General features: G+C 49.1%; 3 protein-coding genes across 3 annotated transcripts; 2 read left to right on the forward strand and 1 right to left on the reverse strand.

Moving 5' to 3' along the window:
• Positions 1-2: 2 nt before the first annotated feature.
• PFICI_10121 (uncharacterized protein) lies at positions 3-5,676 on the reverse strand (the record flags this gene model as incomplete). The annotated part of the gene is made up of 7 exons (XM_007838702.1): positions 3-284; positions 347-4,434; positions 4,490-4,607; positions 4,669-4,896; positions 4,950-5,015; positions 5,070-5,123; positions 5,182-5,676. 7 exons carry the CDS (start codon positions 5,674-5,676, stop codon positions 3-5), a joined length of 5,331 nt encoding a protein of 1,776 aa, XP_007836893.1.
• A 620-nt stretch (positions 5,677-6,296) lies between these two features.
• On the forward strand, positions 6,297-7,148 carry PFICI_10122 (uncharacterized protein; the record flags this gene model as incomplete). Its single annotated transcript, XM_007838703.1, has 1 exon — positions 6,297-7,148. The coding sequence occupies one exon, from the start codon at positions 6,297-6,299 to the stop codon at positions 7,146-7,148; it is 852 nt and encodes a 283-aa protein (XP_007836894.1).
• A 535-nt stretch (positions 7,149-7,683) lies between these two features.
• PFICI_10123 (uncharacterized protein) lies at positions 7,684-10,924 on the forward strand (the record flags this gene model as incomplete). The annotated part of the gene is made up of 4 exons (XM_007838704.1): positions 7,684-9,013; positions 9,067-9,593; positions 9,654-10,169; positions 10,250-10,924. The coding sequence occupies 4 exons, from the start codon at positions 7,684-7,686 to the stop codon at positions 10,922-10,924; spliced, it is 3,048 nt and encodes a 1,015-aa protein (XP_007836895.1).
• Between the last annotated feature and the right edge of the window lie 1,860 nt (positions 10,925-12,784).

Consider the following 12,784-nt stretch of genomic DNA (forward strand, 5'->3'; position numbering starts at 1 on the left):
ACTTATTCCTCGTCATCGTCATTATCATTGTCGTCATCTTCGTCATTATCGTCATGGATTGATATTGTGTCATTGGGCTCGCTTGCGGATGATGCGCTGATGGACTCGCTAACAATTTCGCTCGAAGCGCTTGAATGCTCCGAGGGTGTCTTTGTAGTGTACTCTGGCCCATTGGCAGTGAATTCGTGATCTTTATCGTGGAGGATGCCCCGTGAATTATAGCACTTGTAGCACAGATGAAAGTCCTTGCACAAGCTACAGGCATACTGGATGCCAGAAATGTGCTAGACTTTTGTGTCAGCTTGTCTTAGTTTCACAAGATGTGATTGATTGCGGGTATACCAACATGAAAGCAATAGTCGCACCATGTTCTCCAGCTGTTTAGAACACGCGAAACTGGAAGGTCCAGCACTTCACTCTGATTGTCGAGGGCGTCCAGGGCGTCTGGAATCTTCGGTATCAGAAGATCAAGGACATTTTCAGGACGGCCATGGTATTTTGCAATATCCAGCGGCGTCCATTGTCGATCTGGAAGCGTAGTCACGACCCTCAGTCGAGCATGGTCTACCAGAAGCATTTCAAGGACTTTGTACTGAGTCTCTTCGTCAACTTGTCGAATCTTCTCAGTTGCGCCGCAGCCCCTCGCTGCCCAGCACAATGGAGTCCATCCGTCTTTGTCTTGTTGATCAAGGCATTTCTTGTCAACCTTCTCCAATATCCGATCGATTACCTCCAGACTACCACCCTGGATGGCCCAAAATAGGGCATTCCGTCCAATGCAGTCTACAGATGTGGGATCTTCGCCCGCATCAAGGAGTAAATCAACCCGGTCCAGATCGCCACGCAATGCTGCATAATGTAGTGGAAGTCGGCCCATCACGTCAACAACTCCTGCTTGACCCCCGCGTGATAACACCAGATTGAGCATAGCTACACTACCACCAAAGGCTGCAGCTCCAACGATACTGCCAAACATATTGGCAGTTGCTGCGATGTCTGCGCCTGATTCAAGCAGCAAATCAATCAGACAAGTCTTGAGCTTATCATCGTGTTGATTTGATTGTTCCCCAGGGCCAGTGAAAACGGACATGAGTGGCGTGCCAGCCATGCGTGGGACAGCTAGATCAACATCCGCACCAGCCTTGATCAAATCTTCAGCAATTTCAACCTTGCCATAGTAACATGCAACATGAAGGGGCCCACCCCAGTCGGGCGATGCCATGTTTACCTTCGGCTTTTTTGAAAGAAAAAATTGAACAGCTGCCTTGTGCCCAACATAGATAGCTTTCGCTAGGGGTGTGATATTATTCTTGTTGGCAACATTGATATCAGCTCCGGCGCGAACCAGCAACTTGACGTTCTCCAAAGATGTTGAGGAGTTGATCTCGTGCAGAGGCGTATCGCCCCAGTCATCCTGAATATTGACGTTAGGACGAAACTCAAGGAGTGCGCCCAGGCCAGCTTCCACCGTAGCCTTATGTACGAGGGTCGTTCCGTTCCTCCATTGTCGGTCTTTGTCCGCTCCACTATCGCACAAGGTTCGAATCATATCAGCTTTGCCGAATGTTGCTGCCCATTCCAAAGGTTCCCACTTATCATCAAAGATTTCGGGGGGGTCAATGACTGCCCCGTGATCAATCAAAAGTCTTGCAGCCTCAACACTGTTGTCCCTTACAGCACTCATGATTGGGAGTTCCTCGTTCTCGGGAGCAGCGTTCGGGTTTGCGCCTGCTTCAAGGAGCAACTGTATGATCTCGGCATTGCCCCGCGCCAATGATAGAGGCGTCCAAGTACTACCGAGGACAGGTTCCAACTCCACGTCTTTCTCTTCTAGAAACCGGCGGACAAGCGCTGTATCACTTTCCGTCACTGCTATCTCTATAGGCCTTGCCCCTTGCAGGCTTCTTCTGTTGACGTCTGCCCCGTTGCGAAGTAACAGGTCTACAACATCAAGATTCTCCGGGCGTTCCAGCCAGCTTGCCTGGATGAGTGGAGGATTATCGACAGAAGCGACCTCATTGACATCGGCCTTATGTTCAATGAGGAGTCTCAGGATATCAAGTCGGCGATATTGATGGGTGCGAATGGCGATGGCAAGCGCACTGCCGGCAATGCTTGTCATTCCCAAATCTGCGTTGCTTTCGATGAGCAGTCGAGCACAATCCGTATTACTATTATCTATTGCCCCCGTTAGGGGAGTCCAACCCGATCGATCTGGGTCGTTAGAGGTGCTGGTGTTTGGGTTTGCTCCGAGCGAGAGCAGGATTTTGGTAGCCCGAAAGTGACCCCACAAGCATGCCAGATGCAATGGGGTTTGGAAATCATGGTTCTTGCTCTCCAAGTCTGCTTTGCCGCGATACAATAGTTCGATGACGTCTGAGCTTCCCCGCAACGCAGCAAAGTGCAATGCTGTCCATCCTGCATGCTCTTGAAAGTTTGGATTTGCACCATGCTCCAGCAATATCGTCACTATGTCGGCTTGGTTGTGACGAGCAGCGCGCATTAGGGGTGTTCTGTAGAATTTGGCCAATGGCAGTTTACCTTCCACTGGGCACTTGGCAATAATCAAGGCTCTGAGAACGCTGCTGAGCCCAATTTCAGCCGCCCGCCTCACCAAAGCTTCTTGGCTCTGCCAGGGAAAATCGGAATGATTGATCTTGATGTATTCGATAATTCGAAGCCAGCCTGACTCGTTCTCAGTCGACCCTGCCACGGTGAGAAGAGCTTTTAGAGACTTGGTTGAGTGCGGGTTACGGGACAAGAGCTCGAGGGTGGCATCAAAATGACCATGGAGGCAAGCCTCAATCATGCCTGCACCTGTGTCTTTTTCAATATCCACCAATGAGTCAGCTTGCTCGAGCAATCCAGCGCCTGCCAAGATTGGATAGATGGTCGTGTATGGCTCTTGACTCCTTGTGACCGGGTGTTCCATAGCCCAAAACGATATCAGCCAAGGCTGCATATTGGCAGATTTGACGAATAGATCGAGGTCTTGCCTTATCTCACAACCGGGATCTTCGATAGCTTTTCCAAGATGATAGAGCAAGAATTTGACAGAATAACTACACAGATTAGTGCGGTCGCAAGATACTGCCACGCGAGTCCCTCTGTGCTTCGAATCCTGATTCAACGCCATCAATCTCTCTCCCGCTACATCGCTTCGTAGATATTTGAGCAATGTCCGAGAAATGAATTCGTGGGCTTTCTTTCCATTATCACTTGAGAAGCCAAATGCGGCGCCTTCATTGACTTCAGTTGTCAAGAGATTTCGTATCTCAAGCTGCTCGATTTGAATCTCGTTATTCTCACAAGAAACGACGCCAGCAAGAGACTCAAGGACTTCATTGACCAAGAGCAACTTTGACTGGGCGGTGAAATCTTGAGCGTTCGGCTGTGCAAAAAATCCTAGGGCGTCTTCCAACTCCCCAATCGTAGGCGGCCGAGCACTGCACAGAATCCACCACAAAACTTCGCCAACGAGCTTATGATCCGAAGTGTTGCTAAGAATGGTCTCAAGAACCAGCCTCAGTGTTAGACTTTCAACATTACCAAATGTATCATGAATGGTCTTTCGTGTGGACCAGTCTTCCGCTGCCGACATGTGTCGGATGATGAGGCGACGGGTTCCTGGTTTTAGGTTCGAGATACTGTAGAATTCGAGGTCTATGTGACTTTTGTAGGAATGTAGCTCTGGGTTGTTTGCAAGAAGCGATCTTCTCAGTTCATCCTCCAGATTAGCGGATACCTGCTGTATCTCATCGATAGGCGTCTCAATATGTTTCAGATCTATGATGCCGCCATCAATACTCGATATCTCGCTTGACAAGGCTCCGGGAATGCGACTGGTAACCAAACACTTCCACTGGTAATTTTGGTACCGACAGATGTCGAAGAAGAAATCGAGAAAAATCTTCCTGGAGACTGGATCGCACTCGTCCAAATAGTTGACGACAAACGTAATATCTTGAATACTTTCATCTCCAAGATAATTATCAAACGCCCATAGGACTTCCTTGTAGTTCCAGTTGCGTTCAATTTCACGGGATTCAAGCCATTCAGTGTCCAGATGGAAAGCGAACCTTTGAAAATGCCCCGTGATCTGAGCAAGAAAGGTGGCAAGCAAGTTCTGCACCGTATCGCGCCTGGCATCAAAGCGATCAAACGAGAAATATAGCACATTATGACCGTTGTTTTCGTGACGGAGATGGTCGAGGCTATAGAATATGTGTTCGGATACCACTCTGATGTCGGTGTCACCGTGTAGGTACAGCATACTTGGGTTTTTTTGTTGACGCCAGGACTGGTATGTTTGGTTCTCAGTGATCCACGAGGAGGTATTTGTCGTGTCAAGGGCAGTCTTCAGCGGCTGAAGAGGCGAAGCAGCAGAAATCAGTGCTCGCATATTTTTGATTCTACTTTCATTCACCCCCAACTCTGCATGACATTAGTTACTCGCAGTCGACTGGGAAATTATGTCGGGCTAACATACCTAGTTGAATACCAAATAATGCCTTCTTAATCTTGGCACCACCGAGATCTTGACTGGGAAGGCGCTCGATACGAAACTCGAACGGCACTCCCATCGTTCCAGCGAAATCATCAAATGACTATGTATTTTCATTAGCAAAGCTGGGAATCCAGATTATATCAGCTGCCCCGTTGACCTACATTGTAGCTTGAACTTTTTGAGTGGTAAACGCTCAAAACGTAGGACACAAAGATCTGCTTTGACTCTAGAAACGTGTTGTTCACCTCCACAACTGCCTTTGCCAGGTGAAAGGTTGAACGTGCTAGCATTGGTAGCTCATGTCTATTATTTCCGCTGTAGAGAAATTGACATAATCTCTCTTCCATATCTAGATGATCAATTGAGCGATGAGGGCAGTGATAGAATAGCTATACCGCATGAGATTAAAATTTGTTTAATCTTTCAGAAAAGCAAAACGTACCAAGACTCGAGTAAAGTCAAAGACATCGCCGAATGACTTTGGGTCCAGCGCAGCGACAGTCAATGCCTGAAGGTTTGGTGAGCTACAGCCAGATTAGGACTGTGTCGCCCATTGACTTACATCTTTGACTATAGTACCTCCGATATCATGAGCAACAAACATTATGGGTGAACTCTTTTGTCATGAATTAGTCATTCCCAATCCTCAAATGGCAATGACGTGGTAGTAATACCGTTGTGTTCTTGAGCCTTTCCGCTTGGAGCTTGTGTAAGAGCTCAAGTGCTACGCTTCTGATCGCGGTTCGTGTATGACGTCCGGATAGTATTGTGGATGCATCGTAATTGAAGAACAGAATGTTGCTTGCCTCACGCCCTTCTTGTTCGGCCAGCCATTCTGAGTACTCGGATTCCGCACTCGGCCAAGAAGGCTTTTGTGTGTCCAGAAGTCCACGAACGATGATGATGCTATTTTCAGGTGAATTTTGCTTCTCCAGCATTGTTGGCAGGTTGGTTTCAGTGACGTACTCAAGTTGCGGCGCACCGTCTTTGTCCAGCAGTGTACCAGAACCAAGAAATGAAAGGCCTGATTTACCATGCGACGCCCATGTGGCGCCTCCAGAGGCGTTGTGGTGGTTGGGGTCAAGTGTTGGAGGCTGCTTTGTAGCTATATCTCGCAATTTCACGTCTTCAACTGGTGTCTCCGGCGTTGAAGACTCCGATGCTGCCATATCATAGGAATCTTGCTATGTGTTGTGCCCCAGTGAGCGACCCTTGAGTGAAGCTGCAAACGATGCGGCTGGTGCGAGTAGGCGTTCCAACGCGGGTGTTCCTCGAAGCTCGGCTAATCTGCTGAAGTTGGGGAGATCGAGACTCACAGCAAGTGTGTCTGCTCTCGTCGGGCACCTAACCATGGCCACGCAGCCTTATGGTTGCACCCCTCATCCGTTCTAACCCTGGTTATCCCGAGCCCGTTTACCCTGGTTGGTCGACTTCAGCTGACTAGGTAGTAATTTTTGCAGGATGCAGGAGGGTGTCGGTGATTGCTGCCTGCGACGAATGGTTACATGGATTTCCCCGCTTATTGGTAAACTGAAGTCGCACTGTATGGCCTCTCTTGTTCTTTTCCTAGCCGTGTTGAAGGTAAGTCGTCGGGTGCAAAGCTTAGAGAATACCGGTACCATGTGCCGAATAGCGAGTACCAAGTACGGGTAACTGAATCTACGTGCGATGTTCATTCTCTTTCGCAATGTTGTTCTCTAAATCAAGAGCGAGCCTTCCTCCAGCCAAAATCAGCGCTCAGCCCAATTCAATTCACGATAACAGATCACGTCCGACGCTCTTTCTCGATATGGCAAGCCAAGAAATAGACGAGGAAGCCAGCGACTACGAGAATGGATTCGAGCTTGGCTTGTTTGAAACGGGCGATGAAGGGAGTAGCTTTCGTACTCGCAACGACCCTTCAAGTCCATATCAGCGTACCAACATCACTGAACGAAGGGGAGCTATTGACATCCGCTGTGTAGCCAAGGATGTCATTCACGGCTACATGAAGGATGGAGGCGACTACGCAACACTCCTCATCTACGATTTCCAGTTCGACCCGCGCAAAAGGGGTGGGCGGATCTCATCGGTGGACATGGAGTTCTTGTATTTTTCCACTGGTGACAAACAACCAGAGGTTATTGATATTGCCCCCAAAGGTCGTATGATGCTGGCTCGTACGACTCAGAGCGACAGCATCACGCATGGTGTCGACACTTCTGCCGGCGCAGATGTGCTGGGTGCCAAATTCGACGCGACTTGGAAATGGGAGAAGACCATCAACCGCGAAAGCACTGATGCTACTAGAATTATCGGGTCCATCAACCTGAAGAATCGCACCTATGGTGCGTCCAATGCAGCATCTTGGACAATCTTGGAGAACGAGTCGGTAAAGACGGGCGTCCCTGCGCATCTTACTACAGCAATACTATTGCGACGCCACTCTGAAGAAGACGATTTTCAATGCACCTTCAAGATCAAATCGACTGTTGATTTAGCCAGCAAAATTAGACGTTTGTTTGGCTCCACTCCCCCAGACGACCCAATTCTGTATGATCCCACTCTGACCCCTACCAATCGCCTGCGTCACTATGACTTGGATAATTTGGGAGATATCAATCTTCAGGACATCGGTCTGGTTGAGTTCGAAAACAGCTAATTGAACGCTACTTGGGTCTCGGGGGTGGTATGATGGGAGGGGACCGTTGTATCCTAGGTATCTATCTACATTAGCTACTAGTTATGGGCTCTGCTTGCTGGCCCTGACGAGAATTCACTAAACGCACCTAGAGATACAGTACGTAGCCAAGTCGCCAGCACACTGTACAGCCCCTGTAGTCCGACATGTCGTGCCACCTTGGTTCTTATGAGCCAGTGCACATGTGTGCGCAAGTGAAGAGAAAGTAATTACGCCTATCTTGAGTCCGGGAATAGCAACTCCGTACCCACCCCGCTTCGTATGGGTTGGGGGCCTTACCGCTGCAGCCCCCGAGAGCCTTGCGAGTGATGATGGTCAATGGGTGAGAACATGGACCAATACCCTCAGAGTCGAATGATTGAGTCCAGTTGAGAACACCTGTCTGAAGGGTACTGTTATTTTCAACATCATATCCTTCGCAAAAACAACGGCGATTGCTCTCCGACAGCTCGTGTGCCTGTATCAATCTTGATCGAAAAGCAAAGTCGGCATCGACATGAGCGTCTCCCGTGTGGATGAAGTGTCTGTCCTTCTGGGGGCTCAGAACCGTACAGATCAATCCCCTGACGACAGAAGAGAAGAAGATGACAGCAGCTCAGGCTCAGAATCAGATTCGGAGTATGGTGCTGAGGATGAAGGTGATGAAGAGGATCCACGGGTACTCCAAGAGACCAAGGTCCAAGAGATATTCGAAAAGATCAAAGCGTCTAATGATCAGGAAATTGTAGTCGATGGGCTTGACCTGTATAAAAAGCAGGATCGCGACAAATTTATGGAGATGAATAAGGCATATCTCGACAAGGAAATAACTCAGAAGAAACGGAATCTTCTGCATCTCTTTGCCGATGAGATGTCCGAGCAAAAGTTTGCGACAAAAGTCAAGAGGCTCAAGAAGCTAATCATGGACCTGACGCGACTCTCGGCAAACCTGCTGGCAAAGAAAGACGCCCATGGGAATACCCCCGTACACTCTGCACTCCACTGGGGCAACGCGAGGCTGGTAAGATACATGTGCGAAGCACACAAGGATGCAGATAGCATTTTGAGAATACCCGTCGCAAAATCAGGGAAAGAATCGGGCAATTGCCTCCATCTGGCCATTAAGAACGGCGACCAGTTCAAGGACGAAAGAACAGGTCTTTTGGATTTGCTCATCAAGAATTCCAAAAAGGAGACTCTCTGCGCTGCCGATGAAGAGGGTTTCACGCCTCTTCATCTCGCTGTTGCAGCTCCCAAATGCGATGACGCTCAATTGGCAACTGTCAAAGCGCTTGTGGATCAATGCGATGAAGCATTGGACATCATGTGCAAGTATGGAGGAAAAGACCTTGTCTCCCCCTACCGCTATCACTTATTGACTCAAGAAGTCCTCAATAAACAACGTACAGAGTCCGAAAAGACAAGCACAAGTAAAGAAGGCTCCGAGATCAAAGGGGGTGGTCCATCTCAGTCGACGCAGAAAGATGTCAAAAAGTCTGACGCGCCAGCACCGAAATCCAAACCACAACCAACTTTGCAGGAGACAAGGAACCATGTTCCGTCCAGATCCATACAAGCTGACCAAATGGCTGCTCCAACAAGCAATATTCCTCTCGCTCGCCAACCTACTTTGGAACTGGGCACAAAGGTGCAGGGAGTGAAAAATGGTGTCACTCCATTGACACCAGACACGGACAAGAAGAAGACGCCTAAGAGGCGAAGGCAATTTGCCAAAGCAGAGCCTACTACGGCCAGCATTTCAGCAATCGGGCAGTACCTGAAAGAATATTGCTTGCGAACGCGACGTCATGACAAAGCAGTAGAGCTACTGTATGGTCTTCGCCAAGGTAAGATGGACGGCTCTTTCGCTATCCAGATGGTAATGCTAAGAATAATACAGACAAACAAATTTATTTCGATCTTTTCGATCTGAATGGAGCTAGTCACAACTGGACCAGAACTGGGTTCGTCGAGGGTTTGCGTCATCTGGTGTTTGAAGACGTGCTGCAATATGTTGCGCTACCACAGCTCAATGTGGAGGAGGAAATCCCAATGCCAAACCGGAAAACGGGGCAACGACCGCCCAAGCCAGATGGAAACGGGCGGGTAGACCTCAAGACTCTCTTCACGTGGTTGAAAGACATCAAGAAGGTCAAGGCCATTTTCAAAGTTATCGTAGATGATCTCAATGAGCCTGCTCACAGAGATGAGGCTATTGAATCATGCTTTGAGGGAATCAAAGGGATTGAGACATGGGACTGGCGGAAGTTCGACATCTCCCCAGAAGTCATTCAAAAAGTGGCGCCTCATGTGAAGGTCGTTCACCTGTACTGGAGTGGAAACAATGCTACATTGCGTGCTTGGAGTGAGGAGCGTGGCATCCGCCGACTCGAAAAGCTAGAAGTAGTGCATCTTCACGGCAAGCAGGTAAATCATACACGACCATATATTCTCCTCAAGACTTCCTGCTTATGATTGACTTCACAGGGGCTAGAAAGCAAGAGTCGAATGAAAAGGTCCATCAAGGAATTCAAGTCTGATGTGGAAACCAACACTCAAATTAGAGTCGAAGACAAGGAGATCCAAAGCGAGGCTGCCAAAAATGCCGGCAGTGACACTGATGCAGTCAAAAATGTACATGAACGGCATAAATGGGTCACGACTATGGAAGAATTTGCTGAGTTTTTGCAAAACGCTGAAGCCAACGCCGACCCAAGACTGGAGCTGCTACGTCCGGTCAAGGTGGCATTAATAGACGACGGTGTAGATATCAATGATCCGACCATACGGACCAAGGTCTTTGACGGGAGGAGTTTCTGCCACAGGGATGAAGAGGAGAATCTGAATCAGCCCTACTATGTGTCTGGTGGCGGGCACGGAACCGCGATGGCAAGCTACATCTGCAAAATCTGCCCCAACGTTCAGTTATACGTCTTAAGACTCGAGGAAAAAGCCTCAATAGAGCCTGGACGAAGAAACATCACTGCTGATAGTGCAGAAAAGGTCAGTCACCTGGGTATATTTGTGAAGATTCAACTCACGTGAGAATTTGCAAGAAGAACTCACTGCTAACAAAGTTTCAGGCGGTCACGGCCGCAATTGGAGAAGGGGTGGACATCATAAGCATGTCCTGGACAATAAATAGAACCAGCGACAATCACGGCAGCATCGAAAAGCTCGAAAAAGCCATAGCTAAAGCCGCACAGAAGAACATACTAATGTTCTGCGCCGCTACTGACCAGGGGCCCGTCAAAGATACTTCGTACCCGGCAGCAACGGCACTCACGAAGAACATTTTCAAGATTGGCGCCGCCGAGGCCTCGGGCCAGGCCATGACGTGGCTTGGGGACCCTAACCTGGTGGATTTCATCTTCCCGGGTCACCAGGTCATCAAGGAGCGGAGTGACGATCCGAGCGTGAGAATTTATACGGCCTTGGCCGGCTCCTCCGTTTCCACTGCGCTTGCTTCTGGGCTTGCAGCGGTGATGCTCTACTGTGTGCAGCTCTCGGCGATGGCTAGCAGCCAAGGACGATCGACTCCAGATCTCAGCCGATACATGTCTCTCAAAAACCATCAGAGCATGAAGAAAGCCTTCCTCCAAATCGGTACTACTCCTGAAAGCAAAAACAAGTTCATAACAGTCTGGGAACGGTTTGAAAATCCTGTCCGAGGTGCCGACGAAAGGCCCAGTCGTCCTAAGATTGACTTTGTGGTTGATTTGGCCAATGCATTGACTTGGAATGCCTCATCTCGCTAAATAATAGACACATTGCGTCAATCCGGTTGTAATTAATATGATCTCAGGTGTATATGATCTTGAACTTGGTATTTCCTTGATGCATCTCATCCCAGTCCGGTGACGGTAAGTTGAGATCCCAGAACGGCTCGGTTTATTTTTTGGCCGCTACGAGGTGTCGTGCAACTCAGTCACAACCAGTTTTCCATGATCATAAAAAATCGTGACGATACTAGACGTGGCTTTCCTATAAACTCAGTCCATTCCAAATTAGAAATTTCCAACATCGCTCATCGGCAGCGTATTCACAACCGCGACCTCTCGTATCACGTCCCGCCGTCGGTTCTATGCTCTTTTAAATTGAAGCAATTGAGCAGCAATTGATCGATTGATATAATGGCCTTTCCAATTGTGCGATGTTCTTGATAAATTATCTCGCATTATTCGTCTCGCTCTCTGCAGGCCATATAGGCACTTGCCTTTGATGACAAAAGCTTCCAACTTGGCTGTTCTCTTCAGTCCTTCGTGCTCCCCTCATGGTCCGGTATTCACACTATAATAGCAACTTCGACTCTCTTTTATTCAAATTTCAACTCTGGTTCCTCATCCCAGACCACGATGTTGTGACAAAATTCGAGCAAATCTCTGATGCGTCAGCACAAGTATGCCACGTTTTCATAATTATCCTATTCCCGGTATATGATTACCTAAATAATTCAAATAGACTCGAATATGACGCGTAGCTAAGTAGTCAACATGAACAATATACCTGGATTAGAAAGGCTCAACATGATTGGTGGGATTACACCCTGGACTGTCTGTTCGTCAACTGTCAGAAAGATGCGGTACCCCACGTGCTTGGCCCAGTGGTCCTATCTGACCAGCAATCAGTCATATTACCGGCCCGGGGGAGTGCTCAGGAAAGACCCGGTGAGAGTTCCCCAGACCCCTGCGACCGGTGAAGGACTTGGTGGTGTCGGGCTCAGCTGTCAAGGCTGAGCTGTCAGCCCTCCTGCGTTTCGAAAAGGCGAGCGCGTGACGACGGGCGGCCCAGTGGGATTTGAATACTTTGGGGTGGAATGCGATCAGCAGTGCGCACACCATCCCTCTCTCTGTCTTTAGCCCCCCCGGCGCGCCGCAATGTAACGGCCCTTTAGGTAAGGGAGTGACTGACAATTGGCACTGCTGGGCCACCCCCATCCCCCAAGAGCACATTAGTTTCCAACCCGCGGGCTTACGAATTGCCTACTGTGACTCCCAGCCATCTCTTGGTTGTCCCGGTGGACGGTATGAAAATAGACACGAAGTTGGACGAGATGAGGTGTATGGTGGTAAGATGCAAGGTCTTTTGAGATTGATGTACAAAATGGGTCTTGACGCGATCGATCCTCCTCGGCAGCTGTCGCGATGCAAGGTCGCGTAAACCTCCACGCTCACGAGTGCCGTGCAATGGACTTTTGAGACGACGACCCACTGCAATTTCGCCATCATGTTTGCAGAACGCTTGATGTTGCCCCCCTTAGAAAAGGAAGATCGCGTACAGTACGCAGGTAGTATGCAAAGGCCCAGACATGATCCTATATGCAGGGCCGAGACAGTCAACTGGCCCCGAGGAACTGGTACCAGAACGCTAAAACGAAATGAAGCTTCCAACATGCTTTTCCCAAGCGTAACGGCGCTGCAGGACATTGGGAAACATAACATCATGGCCTTTGCAAACGGCTGCTGGGGCTTTTCAAAAGTCTGGAGATGAAAATCCTTGAGGCCCCTTCCCTTCTCTGACTGCCGGCTAAAAGAGAGGATCCAATCGGGGGCCATCGCCAGCGATTCCGCGCAGCCGCACGAATGATAACATTCCGGGCGCTTTAGCCGGGACCACGA

Source organism: Pestalotiopsis fici, assembly GCF_000516985.1.
Source record: "Pestalotiopsis fici W106-1 unplaced genomic scaffold PFICI_Scf_7, whole genome shotgun sequence".
Classification (NCBI taxonomy): Eukaryota; Fungi; Ascomycota; class Sordariomycetes; order Amphisphaeriales; family Sporocadaceae; genus Pestalotiopsis; species Pestalotiopsis fici.